General features: G+C 40.5%; 1 protein-coding gene across 1 annotated transcript; it reads right to left on the bottom strand.

Moving 5' to 3' along the window:
• Positions 1-264: 264 nt before the first annotated feature.
• On the bottom strand, positions 265-12,025 carry RBM45 (RNA binding motif protein 45). The gene is made up of 10 exons (XM_057363721.1): positions 11,663-12,025; positions 10,211-10,333; positions 9,959-10,085; positions 8,605-8,715; positions 8,087-8,266; positions 7,084-7,213; positions 6,247-6,343; positions 5,740-5,906; positions 4,180-4,375; positions 265-589 (listed from the first exon to the last, which is right to left on the bottom strand). Exons 1-9 carry the CDS (start codon positions 11,939-11,941, stop codon positions 4,183-4,185), a joined length of 1,407 nt encoding a protein of 468 aa, XP_057219704.1. The 5' UTR covers positions 11,942-12,025; the 3' UTR covers positions 265-589; positions 4,180-4,182.
• Between the last annotated feature and the right edge of the window lie 4,002 nt (positions 12,026-16,027).

Below are 16,027 nucleotides of genomic sequence, written 5' to 3'. Positions count from 1 at the left end.
AGAGTCAAATGTCCCTTTCACTACACAGCATAATGAATACCTTTGGCCCAAATCAACAAATATTTAAGAATGCACTTTAAATTATTTTATTGATTACAGCTATTTTCTTAAATCTAGATTAATACTGTCATGTCTGCTAGCAATTGTTGAAGTTGCTTCATTTTCTTTTAATTTAATGCCGTACTTCACTTTTCAATGCAATTTGGATCATGATACATCCTCTATTTTAACAGAATCTAAATCATTATCAATCAACCAGTCAAGTCAGAAAATGCTGACTCCTTTATTTCCTCCATCATTGTAATTTCCATCTTATAGGAAGAATTCAAGTAAAAACAAGAGCTATTTCTGTAATACAAGKTTATATATTATTACAAAAACAACCACCAGTTTACACTTTTCAATGTTCAGAACTGCATGTCTGCATATTCAGAATGAAAAAAGGACCATAGAGATCAACTAAGTAACAATTAACAAAAAACCAAAAAAGTTGTCACTGAAAAAAGCTGTCACTGTCCACAGGAACCATGTCTAGTCACGTTTTCAGTCAGTCAGTCAGCTAGCTGAGGGTCATGTCATTACTTAGTTTCTGTAGAAAAAACACAAGTACAAAAATAGTATCAAAAAGCAACGTATCTATTTTTATTTTAAAGTACATATAAAATATAATCATTACAACAGTATATAAAGGCTTTCGATATGTTTAGAAGAATAGTATTAAAGTTTTAGGCATGCTTCTCTAACTTTTAAAGAAGTGCCTCCTTCTCCCAGCAGTGTTCAAAAGCCAGAATTTTTGCTGCAGTATACTGTTGGTACAAAATACAGCTATTTTTTTCAATGTATATCACAACTATGATACAATTACTTTTTAAAAACATTTTTGCAGAGCAAGAAATCATTATAAACATTAGGATTTTAATAAAGCCTTAACTAAAAAGAATGCAAATCAAATCAGTAATGCAGGACTTCTGGACAAGAATAACCAAAGACAACAATAACCAAGTATTTTATGACATAATAAATGCTTTTTCAATGCTTTTTAGTAAGTAACTAAATAATTATTTAAAACACCCGATCTTTTTCAGCAGGGGAAAAATGCAATGAATCCATTTGCTTTGGTTAAAGTCAATCAGCAACGACTATGAAGAGCCACAGAACCTAGCTTCATGTAGATGTGTCTTGCATTTCTCCCACAAAACTAGTTAGCAGCTCTGTTTTCTGAGGACTATTTCAAAGTTTTTTGAAATATGTTTTGGGGGGTTTTGGTTTCTTTTTTTTCCCCAAGGGTAGGGCTGGTATTTAAACACAACTACTAGGGAACAATGAAGAGATTAACTGGAATTCCCCAATGCTTCCAAAAGATAGAAGAGCAAGGAAAGAACTTGCTACTTCTGAATGACATAATTTATGTAACTGACATCAGACACTGCAGTGAGGTATTCACAAAACACTCAAAGTGATGCAAAGCCCTGAGTGGAGAGCACAAGAAGGGCAACAGCACGATTATTAACRCAGGTCTGCTTTTAGCAACTGCCTAGAGGTAAACACTGTAGCTTCTCAAGCCTACAGATTTAAAGCAAGAATAGYCTCAAGTGATTATTTCAGCCATTAATACCTAAGAGTAAGAGGGGATAACCTCACCTCTCAAAAAACTTATATTAGAACATGAAGTGGTTAACAGAACCTTGCTAGTCGGATTTCCATCTTTTCACTGCTACTTTTAACTATTCACATAAACAACTGAATTTTAACTGAATTTTAGGATAACAGAGCCTGTAAAATTCATTAACTGGARTAGTTTAGAATATTAATAGATATGTATTCAGATTTGCCTGATGAAGAGTTTGCTGCAAGGTAACAGAAAGCTCTTGAGAGTCAGAAGTTTACATGGCAAAAGCATTATMAGTAGCATACTGCTACCATAAAACCGTTTTAAGAAACAATTTTGCAAACTGTCTTTTGAAAAAGATTATTTGTGTAAGAAGGTGTGGGGGCAAAATTTGAAATGTACTGAAAAAATAAAYGTTTCACTTAACTGTTCCATTAAGTGACATTTATTTTCATATAGATTCTAGAATCCACAGGTCTTATACTGGATTTTAATCAGAGAATCTTGTATAGAAATTACTATTTCAGAAATTCTGTCACCTTGTTAGAAACTAAAAGGCAAGCAATACAACAGGACTTTAGAAAAGGTTTTTTTTTTTAATTAAGAGATAATGATTTCCTTAAGTGAAAACTCACAGACGTTTTAGCTAGAAAGATTACTTCCTACAGCTAAAATTCAAAATGAAAAAAGTTAGTATTCTCACACCTTAAAAAAACCCCACAACTGTTTCAGAGGTAGAGAGAATTGCATTTCTTTCACATGCATAATTTAACACTTTAATTGAAAGCGAAATACAAGCCCCCTAACTACTGCAAAGCTTGTCAGCCTGTCCAGTGCAAASTCAGGCAGTGGTAAACATCACTGGCATGGACAAGCCTTTTGGAAAGGGAATCTTCCCATTTAGGTGCCACTTCCATAGAACCTGAGAAACCAACTAAAGGACAAATGAACAAGTAATTCTGTCTGTCTRTCCTGAAAAGAGATAGCAAGTTGTCGTGGCATCTTAGAGACTCAGAATCAGGAACCTGGTGTATAGAAAAAGTAGGGATAAATATTTTTTCTGATTTTGGATGCATGTTGTATTTACACTTCTCCAGTACGAATTACACAAGGCAGACCTGGTATTATACTGCAGTTTACATCATAGTTATCCCTGTAGCWACCCAGAGGCTGGGCTTTTATTGCTGAAAGCAAAACTCACATTAAAAACAAAACAAAACTTCGTACAAAGATAAGAGCATGGGGACAAGTTACTTAAAATTGCATTCACCAGAGTTGCTGATTAAAAATGAAATTTCAAATTAGTTTTAGCTGTATTTCCATKCAGAAAAAGAATGCCCAGAAATCCAACTTTAATGAACATTGTATACAAAGACTAAGGCAATGTTTAGTATCTGCTGCTTATCAAAAGAGCAACACAGAAGTTGTATGGAGAAAAGGAAAAAAGAACACTTTGGGCAAAAGCTTTTTTTGGTCTTTGCAACTCTAGGGTCACAAAGAACATCTATACAAAGAAAGGTACAAGGAGTCAAGCTTAGAGGTAAAATATTGATGCAAAGATAGTCACGATTTCAGATATTTTCTGACTTAGTTAAATCCAAATTTCACGTCCCCTAGGAAGGTAGTATGGTACTGGAATTATCTAGAAGTTAGTAATATTTGAGAGTTGTTTTGTAGAAAACAGGGCTTAGCCTTTTCTCCCTCAACTATATTTTTCTTTGGCAATAGTCCTAATACTGAAAAAAATAAAAGTAATTTTAAAATGTGATTAAATTCAATATAATTTGAACCAATGCTTTAAAAGAACAATTGAATTTTRGTCCCTTAAATCAGTAAAATATAAAACCTTTCTAGTTTAGCCAGCTTTCTCAGGCCATAAGCATCAAAGAKTAAGTTCTCATACTAATTATCTCAAACATGTATCTCAATTCCTTCACCATAGGCTCTGCTATATTTTCTTCACTATGCTATATTCCAGCTACACCTGATTTCTGAGAACACAGATGAGTCACATATCCCAAATCTTTGGTTTCTGACAATCTTGTCTACCTGACAATTTTACCTGTCCTCCCCCCTCGCCATCCTTTTTGTATTTACCCCTTCACTTCTCTGTCCTTCAAGGGTTCAACTCTGCACCTTTATGCAATGCCACTGAGGGCATGTGATTGTAAGGAAAAAAAGACACACACAAGCTTATGTCTGTTTCATTGTTTATTTTTGCATACGCTTTTCAAYGTCAACTGATTCTCTGTCAACTGATTCTCTCACGTACAAAAGTGATATTTCTAAGAACATCCAGATTGATTTTTATCAACTGGTGAGTGTTTTTTTCAAGAATTATAAAAACTGATTTTTCTTAAAATAAAGTGCACATGTGCACGTGTAAGTATACACACCCATAAATATATATTATGGGTATCCACACACAGATATATAAAAARTTCTATTTCAAGTCTTTAGCTAAGAATAGATTTAAAGTTTATCCTTACGTGTTCGTATCTAACTTGGAARTGTTTGCCTGTCACTATTTCAGGTAGCTGAAGTTCAGAGTAAGGGGAGGGGGTACTCACCTCTCAGTAGGTTCTCTGGCGTTTGTTGGGCTCCTCCGAGGGCGAGTCTGCCAGCCTCACTTTCAGCCTCACACCATTCACAATCTTGCCATGTAATGCCGTTATGGCCTCGCTGGCACTTGCTCTGTCTGCAAATTTTGCATAGCCCACATTTTTTCCAGCCACAAGATAAACACTTATCAATTGTCCAAAACGACTGGGGAGAAAACAAAAAGGAAAAAAAGTTTACAGATTTTCCTGCAACATTTCCGATCTGAAACGTGTATGATTTCTTAACTGCAAAAACAATGTTCCTATATCTATGTTTTCTTGTGTTGGTGTTTTCCATAACTCCCATTTTGCATATTCCCTTCTCYTGAATTATGGGCAGGAATGCAAACAAACACCAGAGGCTTACAGKTGATGTTTTCTATGAAATATTACAATACAACCACAAACATCAATGATTTCTGTCTTATTTAAAATATATAAAGCAAATCAATACTACAGACCCCAAACGGCACTCAAAACACCCCACAAACACAAAACAAGAAAAAACCCAGACCAACCAAAAGTAAGACATATACACCCAAGCCAGCAGCTAATTTAGAAGCTAATGAACTTGCTTAGTTGTGATTCATCTTTGAAAAGGTCTCACTGAAGTGATTCAGAAAGCAAGCACTACAGCTTCGGGGAAGAACATAGATTTCCAAGTACTCCCTAGACAGATCCTTAAGTATTTTTAAAAAAYAGTCTGCTTCTTTCTTACTGAAGTTATGCTGAAGGGTAAAGACTCGAGTGCACAGCATTTTCCTCATCCAGCATCTGATCAAGAAAATCCATTATATSAAATAGGTACATTTTAAATTTTACACAAAATGTTTCACAGAAAACGTATTCATCTCATGGTGGTTTTCCTCTTCTGGTGCTCTGAAAATAATCTGGCTTTCCAAAGATTTATTGCAAATTCAAGCTATTAGAAAAGACAAATGTCTATTTCTTCAAGAGTATACTACAAATAAATATAAGATAATGAAAAATGGCTAACAATATTTTTAAAGATGGCAAAAATTGTCTCAAGTCTTTGCTCCACATAGAGATAGAATAAAATAGTGTTACTAAGATGCAAACGATTATTAATGTATCAGAAAAAAAAAGAACACCCTATACTTATTCCCCCTAAGTTACTGAGAAAATTTATCAAAATAGTTAAATGCCTCACATAAATATGTAAAAGAAAATGCAAAATTAATTAGGAAATAGTAGCTGAAAATACTACATTTTTTGGTTAAAAATAAGCATTAGAAGACCAGACATTTTACTTCAGATTAAGTTAATTTATAATTAAGCTGCTGTACTGATGATATGGCAGTTGTACTTCAATGTGAATTCCAACACACACTTCTTTCAAAAAGAAACTGTTAGCAACTATTATCTACTGTTCACTTATGACTTAAGGGTCACTATGTACTGCCTTTTCTGGAAAGAGTTTTCAGGCCCTCTTTTTTATTTTCAGTGTTAAGTGTTTCAYAGTTTCTTTTCTTTTTGTTAGGGAACACTTAATTGTAAACAGAGTCTTACCAGAAGACATCCTCCAGTACATTTACAGGTAAAGGATGGGGATGAAAAAGTATGAAAAGCCTTTCCTTCACAGAAGTGTCAGCTGGAACTTTTTTTTTGGGTGGTGGAAGTATGGCATCAGTTTGGGGCTGCAGCAACTGTGAGCCAGAAGTACCTGCAAATGCTTGCTGAAACAGGGGAAAACATGCAAGTTAACTGATGGCAGGGSGCAAAGGAAGTAATTTTACCTTTCTTACAATTTTAATTCCATCACAGGATATAAATAGGCCATGTGAGTTCTGATCATCATTACTTTATTTACTTTGGTTATTTCATTAGATTGGGACAATAGATTCAAGTGAGGTCAGACACCCCCTCAGGGAATAAAAACACACCAGAGGTACATCTCAAAAATGCAGCATGTAAAACAAATAATAGAAGCAAGTGAGCAGCATTCTTTATTGACACATCTGAAGTTTATTACAACAATCCAGAAGAGGACCACCACTACCCCTGATATGAACTCACAGGAGGCGTCCTGAAYTGCTGAACAATCGCGCTGTTGCTGCGCAGCGCCGATGACACCTGAGCTGTCACCAGCTGYGTTGCCATTTTTCTGATGAGGCTGCAAGCAGAAGTGATAATAAACCACTTTAAAGAAAGAGCTAAGGCATGGTAATCTTAAAGTTAGCAAGAGAAACTAAGTTTTAATATACATCAAGGCGCATCATGAAATCTGCCATGTACGTAATGAAAATCRAGACAGGCTTTCATGACACCCTACMGAGATGATCTGAATAAAATTAAGGCAAAACATTCATTACAAGAAGTTGTTGTACTTGTACAAGTTGTACTTGTACTGGGCATTCAAATCACAGAAGAAGTGAGAGATGGTCAAACACCTGGCAATTCCCCATACTGTGGCGATACCAGACCTTCAGCATCCAAAAATTTTACTCTACACATGTGCTTCACAAAGCTACTACTTTCACTACTGTAAACACAAGCAAGAGATAAGTAAATCTGGTTATAATTCAAAAACCTCATCAAAAATACATTCCTCCCTTGTTACATATTACAGATATATTGACCGATTCTTGCCAAATCCAAGACTTTTCCACAGTACCTTAAAAATATGCATTTTAGTATTTTCTTTATCAAAGACTACTAAGTTTCAAAAGGCTTATTCTAAGCCATTCAAAAAGAAAACCCCAGACCAAACAGTTTCAGAAAATACTATCTGCAAGTATGGCACAAGTTCACAGTGATTCTGATGTTATTTCTTATGTTAAAAATGTATTTATTTTAGATTTTGCTCTCCAGAAGACAACTTACGACTTTTTACCTTAATGTACTAGTACTTACTCCGAGCTATCATTCCCATCTTCTAGGAAAAAGACAGCCAGTCGATTTCCAGGAGGATACTCAAACCCATGGAGTTTGTACTTGGCATATATAGCTGAGGCAGCAGTGCTGTACTGAATCACAGCGTACCCTGCAAACACAGTGCACACAGTGTCAGGTAAATCCTGAAAACGAGTTACACTCACATGAGCAATATATTTAAACTGCACATCACTTGTGGATGACACAAGATTCTGAAGTCTTCTTAGCGCACATCATTTTTACTCATCAATTTGATTCGTGATGGAAACTTCATTGAAATTAAYGAGGGGCAGATGAGCTGTATTTATGCTAACTCAAAAAGCTGGCAATAMAACCACGAAAGTGAAAACATGTCTTTCTCACTATTCCAGAATTAGTAACAAAAGGATGCCTAATTTTATTTTAAAATGCAATTATGCCATCAACACTGAATTTCAAGAACTGTAAAGTTAAAGATGTAACTCTCTGAATCATCCACATTTCAARTTTCTTGGAGAAAAGGCTGCATTTGTCTCAGCAGCAGTAAAACAAGACTGAAACCAAAACCATCTCTCAACAGAAAAGATGATCCATYTTGGAATTATTTAATCTATTTACTCATGCAAACTTGTACGCAACACATGTATTTCAGAATGAAAATCTAAAAAGACCTGTTTAGAGAACACTTTACTTTGATGTCTAGTAATTTCTGGAACTTTTTCTTCATTTATTCTGCCTCAAACTATTAATTTGACCAAAACCCAAAAACTTATCATTACTTTCATTCTATCCTCCTTGAGTTTTTCGAAGTTACCTCAAAGTAAAAGTATAAGCTCTTAAGCGGGTTCAAACAAAACTGGATTTTTGGCTTCATGCAATGACAACCACTGATTGTTTCCAACAACTGTACTGCATTTTSCAGCACAAAATAATTAAAGTACAATTAAAACGGCTTCCCTTCAGAGACAAAAAAAACCCCAAAACTTTTTGTACTTTTACTTACCACTATTGGTATGAGGATCTCGCTGAACATCACAATATTCCAGTCCTGGAACTAAATCAAAAAGGGCAAACAGCTGCTCTTGAATAAAGGGGAGCCGTGACACCACCGACAGGCGTTTGGAGACTGGCTCTTGAATTCGGGTCTCAGGTTTTTCAAAACCACAAAATTCTGGCTGCATACCTCAAGAATCAACAAAATAATTGGAGTCATCATACTTGTATGCCTTCATTTCACATGCGTTGCATTCAACTTTTAAAAGCAATCCAAGTCAGTAATATAATTAAGGTCACATGTTGAGTTCACCACTGCAAGTCACAAAATAATTGGCCAACACAAGCAAAGCAAGCTATAAAAAGAGAGASATTAAATGCCTGGGTAGTTTCTAACTTCAATATCCTACCCACTGTTAAAGTGTTGACCTAAGCCTCSATTAGCTTCCCTTTATCCAAACCACATTCTTACTTAGTAACCATACTGGAGACCACAAACCATTTTTAGTAAAAAGCGTTGTGACTTACAAAATGGAAGTGTATTTCCTCTTAGGTCTTGCCTCATGTTAGCACTGTAATAATCRTGTTCAAAAGACTCAGATGCCTTATTTTTAGGTTCAGCCAAAATGGCCCTGTAGCCTGAAAGAAACAACACACACAGTAACGCCTCAGCTCATATTCATTATCTGACCAGACCCACATACTCCAAGCACCATATTTCAAAACATATTATTCAGAGAAGCCAGTAAGTGCTGGCTTTAGAGGAATCATTGAACTTGCAATCTGACATAATAATTGTGTGAAAGTGATCAGCTTCCAAAGGGAATTACTCCTAATCACAAGATCACCATTACAGAGGCTACTTGCTATCAGAGTGACTGAGCACTGGCACAGGCTACCCAGAAAGGCCATGGAGTCTCCATGCAAATGTCACCTGGACAGGGTCCTAGGCCACCAGTGCCCAAGTGACCCTGCCTGAGCCAAGGGCTTGAGCAAGGTGACCTCCAGAGGCCCCTTCCAACYTCRAGCATTCTGTGATACTTAACAGGATTCTGAAATGCTCCAGTAGCCATCACCTGAACCTCTGTGCTAGAACAGTAGTTTATGGATGTCTTACACTGATCTAGGTTTTACTTTTATTAAACAAAGAGGTATTACACTCAAACTATGCAACTAATTATATTTTAACCTCACAGCGTGAAAGAAATAAAATTTGACTGCTAAGTAATCTCAGACTCATATTCCTATGCCAAATATAATTTCTGTACAACCATTTATGATAGATACTATGTAGAATCACCACCATATATATTACTGAAGAAAAAAAAAACAAATAAAGCTATAAAAAATAGGAACAACAACCAACCACACCCACACCCCAAGTTGTTTCATATTTGTGATTAAGCAACATCAAACCAGAGGCTGGAATGGAAGACTGCTCTTAGGCTTTTGAGAGAACATTTCTTCCCCTGGATGAGCAAACCCAATTCCCTCTGTCTCTCCTTCAAAGCCTTGTGCTTTCAGCCCCTGACATCCTTGGTGGCCTTCCACCAGACTCACTCAAACTCATTAACAACTTTTGGTACYAGAGCATCAGACAAATTACAGGATCACAGAATGGTGGGCTGCAAGGAAACTTAGAGATCAACAAATTCCAAGCTCTTCTCACTGATCTTGCAGTTTGGTCCTAAAAAAATGTGATCAGGTGACTGTKCTCACTGAATGTTAACAATGCTATTATTTATTTGCAATTGAACTTTTTATGAAGATGTTTCTACATCATAAATAATTTACCTGCACACAAAAATAAAAATTAAAGGTACATTAGTGATAACACACACTTATTGCAAAAAATTCTCAAAGAATTCACTCAGATTCTTACTTCGATCACATTCTTCAATGGCTCGTGCAGCTTGCGATGGCTTTAGGTACCTGACATAGCCCAAACCTTTACTTTCTCCAGTAGTCTTGTTTTTAATAATGCTGCAATATTCAATGTCTCCATACATCTAGAACAATTAAAAAATGTATTAATATCCAATATTTGAAAACCACAAAAAGTTCCAYATGCTAAGCCCTTCTCATAAATTAWGAAAAAGGCATTTTRAAGTAACAACAACCAGCAAATCAGTACCTTAAACTTCTCTCGCAGATCCTCCTCTGTGAAGGTTTTTGGTATCATAACAAAGATTCGTGTAAGCTCCTCATCTTCAACATCTCGATGGCTTCCAGAAGCTCTTGACTGTGCAATAAATACCTAATGAAATAACGACACAGACACTAATTACTGCCAAAAGGATCTAAGACACACATCGACAAGCAAGTAAAATACTTCAACTATCTTCRTATTTTTTGTTCACACAAGCTTAGCCTGGAAAGAAAATACCATCTGTGATCACCTGTGACAAAAGACCTACAAATACAATAAACCCTGAACAMTTTCCCAAACTGGGGCCAGAATTTCTTACTGGGGATAATGAGCCATGGTGAGAAATACCTTTCACTGCTGATTCAGCAGTACTGTCAACATCACCAGTGACACGTGAGGTAGCAAAGAGTGTGACAGGTCTAGTACGGCACTAGTAAAAACAAACAAGCAAGCCAACAAGTCTAACAGCTTAATAAAACCTTGTTACTGCAGTTCACTGCTCAGCTGGGCCAAAATTTACAAATCTATGCTCTATGAAGGTTTGTAACTTCTCTGCTCTATGAAGGATTGTAACTTCTCGTATCTGTTAGTGTTAAAATCTTTTTTAGTTATTGAAATAAATTTCATCTAAGAAGGGCACAYCAGAAGACAATCAAGAAAAAAAGCCCAAAAAAAATCACACACAAAAACAAACAAACAAAACCAAAACAACCATGAAAAAAAGCTATAACTTTCAAAGTAAGCCTCCTATGCACAAATAGCAACTGACTTCGCAGAGCTCTTAATTTATTTTACTAATAGCCACGCAAGGGAGGGAGGAATGCAACTCTAATCTTTTGGCTTCTGATGGCAAGTTCTTCAGAAAAAATTTTACTGACTCAATTGCACTTTCAAATGAAACACTTGGCATCCTCTTTCACTCTTCAAACTCATTCATACTTTACTAGCTGGTGAATAGAAAAACAAATGGGAAAGCTGAAAGCWGACAGAACAGTCCCACAGATTAATAAAATAATTCTGAAAAGTGATCCCAAGCTACAAAACCAATATAATACATACTTACAAAGACAGCTCTATTTATTCGCATCKATCTTGCTTACAACACTTAAAATATACAAAGGGATCTCTGTCACAAACACACCCCCTSGCTTCCAGGCGCAGCATTTTCCGCAGGCCTGCCACAGCTCAGGCCACACGCGGCACCTTGGGGAGCGGATGGGCCCCGCCGGTGGATCAGACCGGGAACGGCCCGGGCCCAGCCGGCATTGAGGCAGCTCCGCCGGGCCTGAGGCGCTCCCGCCGGGCCTGAGGCAGCTCCGCCGGGCCTGAGGCGCTCCCGCCGGGCCTGAGGCACTCCCGCCGGGCCTGAGGCGCTCCCGCCGGGCCTGAGGCGCTCCCGCCCGCCGCTGCCGCCGCCTCCGCGCTCCCCGGGCCTACCTTGATGGGCTTGCTGTCGGGGAGCAGGCTGCGGCCGTGCATCTCCTCCATGGCCCGGCAGGCCTGCGAGCTGCGGGCGAACTTGATGAAGGCGATGCCGCGGGACTCGTTGGTGCGCCTGTCCCGCAGGAGCCAGATGTTCTGGATGTCCCCGAAGGGCGAGAAGCGYTCCCGGACCAGCGCCTCGCTGGTGTCCTTGCCCAGCACCACGAAGATGCGGCTGTTGGGCGGCTCGTCCAGGCACTCCGCCGAGAGGCGGACACCGCTGCTCTCCTCCATGGYGGAGCCGCCGAGAGCCGCAGGATTCTCCAGCGGGCCAGCAGGGAAGGGCGGCAGCGCCTTTTCCGCCGGGGACACGGAGCGCCCGCCCCTTCCGCCGCCGCTTCCCCGCCGCTCTGAGCGCCGCTCCGCGCACACCGCCCCCGCCGGGCCCGCAAGCATGGKGCTCGGGCTGCGAGCATGCTTCCTATTATTTTTCACAACCAAATTAAATGAAGAAATCCCCCCTCTCTTTCACAGAAGCAGATGCAGTTGTCAGGTAGAAGGACGTGATAACATTTGGTATCTTTTTCATAGATCTAAACGGGTTATGTTGAAGAAACAGTATTTCTATTCAGAAATACGCACAGCGCCGCATTATCTGAAAAGATGGAGAGCATAAAACAGGACCAAATCTTTGGGGGTTATCGGCTGTTCAACAGGACAAGCTGCAGGATTTTCTTACTGAGATGCAAACAAAAACAAAGGCAAAATTAAGAGGTGACAAAAATAAGGTGCAGTACTGGCGGGGACATATATAAAAGAAATTTTTTCTATAGACCTATGATAGAAACCCTTATAAGGGTTTACTATCCAAACTGTCGACTTTGCATTACTKCAGATGAATCCCAACTGCAATTCCAAAGAAACAAAAATCCTCATTCCCTGTATTRAATTCTGGTACAATTTCTAATATTCAGTGCACCAGGTCAGGTTTACCGCTTTCCCAGAACGGTATAGTGCCAATGGGCAGATTTTCATTTCTGTTTCTGGAAAGCTTTTAGATTTTGTTTGCTGGTCACTACCCTCTACTGGCATCGTGGTGTGCTGCAGTTGTTTTGTTTGACTAAACACCGTTCCACACTAGTACGCTATGACTTAYGGGTTTTCTTGTGCTTTTCACACAGACAGTGAAAATTGAAAAACAGTGGAGCATATAAAAGGGAAAGTATTCTGTGTGGTTTTCATTGGGTTTATTTCTATTATTTAAATATAAATTATATTATTTGAATCAAGCCATTCATTACAAATAGTGTCCTGTATCCTGTGGGTTGGGTTTTTTTTTTTTTTGGCTACTAAAGTGCTTTAGAATTGGATGACTTTTTTTCTCCTGTGATTTCTAGGAAACGTTTTGTGGCATTCACTTTATACTGAAATTTCCTTCAATATATCATCAGCATACTGTAACTATGTTTTCCCATTAAAATTGTAGTGAACAAATCATACAGATCTTAGTACAAGTTTTTGAAAGAGGACAAACAAAGTGATACCTAAATTCACTTTAGACAATGGGAAGAGTTAGCTCTGGAAGACAGAAGAGAAACATGAACATGTCATAACAGGAGTTGCAGTAGTCGTCAATACAAGAGCAGGCTTCTGTTGAAYGAGGCAGGTTTTAGCAGGTTTGGAAGGAAACAATAATGGCTTTTCAACTTCTGTCAAGAGATTCCAGGAACTGGCTATTGACAACCCTTTTCCTAATGCCCTTCAATGGAGCACAGCCTCGAGGAATTCCATGTCAATCTCATGCTTATCTTTCAAAACTGTACGAAATTAAGTTGGATCTTTCAGATATTGGAATTACAAAGATATTCACATATCATAGTTTAGAAGTAATAAGTAGTTCTATATGAAATGATGCAAAGAACTGCAACTCTCCATGATGCAAAAAGGATTTCTATTTTACTTTATTTTCTATTCTACTTTATTTTATTAATAAAGTGACACAAGGTATACTTGTGCTTTTTGTAGTATATATCATTTATGATCCCATTCTCTTCAATTCTACCTGGACTACTTCCCCCTTTCAGACTTYAGAGTAATAAAGCATCTCCCCAAATTATATAATTTTCTCAAATGGTTTCCCCAATTGCATTTTGAGGAGTGTTACACCACTGYGTTTCTGAACAAGGAAATGCTGCACCTGAGAAGTGCACCGACATTTCTCCTTGTGATTATGTTAGAGCATCTTAGGGCAATTCTGYATACTGTACCCAAGGAAACCAGATGCAAGTGGCTAAAGGCTGCACTGCTGTCTGATTTGGCACTGTGCATCCCTGCTGACAAAAGGTGCATCATACGTCAGATGCATCAGATGTTTGCTGCCTGTACCTCACTGCAGCATACCTATAAAATTAGAAAGGCAGCACAATCCCATGGCATTGCCAAAATCCATTTTCCTGGTTTTGCCCTCCCACAAAAGGTTGAAGCTAATCTATCTCAGGCCAACACACAAGACTGCAGTACAGTGTGCACTGTGCTTTTTTAACTCACCCTGCAAACAGAACAGAGACCCCAGTTTTCTCCTAACAGCCATCAATGCACATCAGGCCAGACTTCTGAACCTGGTTTTATCCTGACAGCATGTCCAAAGCCTGTAAAAGCTGCAGAACAGTCAAACTAGTGTGGTCATCTCTGTCACATTTCMTCTTTACATTGATTTCAGGTTCCACAGTTCTTTACAATTAAACTGTTACAGTAAATCGTTCACTGTGAATCCCATGCAATGGAGACTACAGTTTTACTTTCTTCAGTATTGACTGCTATTTGAGAGATTGTCAATATCCAGAATTCTGATGTAACCAAATCCTATACATAAAATCCCAGCAAATAAACTAAAGATCCTGCAAGATTTTGAAGGACCTAGCCTATACCTAGGCTTACAGAAACACTAAGTTTAAGTGTTTACATACAGAATTGCTACATAGTAGCCATTTTGTAGTAAACACTGATGTGCGTGCTCAAACCAAACATTACCACAGTGAAATGGTAAAAATTACTCGCATACAATTATTTCCCACCCAAGGTCCTGGCCTGAGAGCTGGAGGTACGCGCCGGGCTGGCCTCCAGCAGCTCATGCGATTTCTTTGTGTGAGTGGAGTGTTTGCGCCAGCAYTGCAAAACCGCAAATGCAGCTCGGGCTGGGGGCAGCTCGGGGGCGGCTCAGCGGCAGCTCCCGGGCGGCTCAACGGCAGCTCCCGGGGAGAGAAGGGACTCGGGGAGCGCTGGCTCCCGACAGCGGCAGCTCAGCCCGAGGGGCTGCGCCAGCCGCCGCCCTGAAATCCCTTTTGCGTCAYAGCTCCGGCAGCGCGCTCGGAAACGCTGACAGACCTTGCCCTCGCCGACACACGCTGCCATGTCATAGCCCAGCTATCTGCACGGAAAGAGCTCGGCTTCTTTAGAGATGCGAGCAGCTCGGGGACGACCCCCTAGAGCCTGTTCCCCGAGCTCCCCGCTTTCCGCCCGGTGGCCCCTCAGCCCCCTGGCCGCGGGCTCTGCAGCCGGGCGCCCTTCGCAAGTCAGGCGGGGCACGGTGCGGCGGCGGGAGCGACCAGGGCCGGGCTGGCTCCCGGCTCCTTCCTCCGTCCCCCGAGTGCCGGGGGCTGCTGCAGGGGCTGCTGCAGGGGCTGTGTCCCCCGCCCCGGCTGCCTGCGCGCCGCYCCCACTGCCCTATTGCCCATGTGTGCCGGTGGCGGCGGGGTTTCTCAATGGAGAGCCCGTCCTCCTGCGGCAGCATCCCTGCGCGGCGGGGAGAGCCGGAGAGCTGTATGAAACCCCGCCGAGAGCGGGGGGCAAGCACACGGCCGTGCGGCCACAGCGGCCCGGGACCGGCGCGGCGAGGGAGMTGCTGCTCAGCCTGCAACGGCGCGGGCACCGACACTGGGAACCCAAATCCTTTGTCTATGGCTTTCTAGGCAGTCTCCRAGCTGCGCAAGCCGCAGCGTCTGCACGGAGCGCCTGAGGGTCACCCCTACTGCCGCGGGAGACGCGGCGGTCCTCCGGAACACACACGYAGCCCTCCCTCCCCGCCTGACACCCGCGCACCCGCCTGCGCTATCGACACGTGTCCCAAAAGTGCTCCCTCTCCTCCCAAGCACTGCCCGCACCCCGCGCCGTAAGGGGCTGCTGCAGGACAGGGTGCCCGGCAGGTCGGAATCTCGTCTGACTGAAGATTTGCCCGTGTGTTTTCCCAGCTAGCCGAGCTCCCATTCATGAATTTTTGAAGCCGCCTTCATTCACTCTTTGGTGAGCGCATGAAAAACATTTTCACGTGTTAAGATCCATGACTGTTTTCTCAATCGCTTATGCGTAGGCATTGATTTAGGA

Source organism: Malurus melanocephalus, unplaced genomic scaffold (genome assembly GCF_030028575.1).
Source record: "Malurus melanocephalus ecotype Western Australia unplaced genomic scaffold, MMel_1.1 scaffold_30, whole genome shotgun sequence".
Taxonomy (NCBI): Eukaryota; Metazoa; Chordata; class Aves; order Passeriformes; family Maluridae; genus Malurus; species Malurus melanocephalus.
Note: the sequence above shows the minus strand (reverse complement) of the source record. Positions and strands in the feature narration are given on the sequence as shown.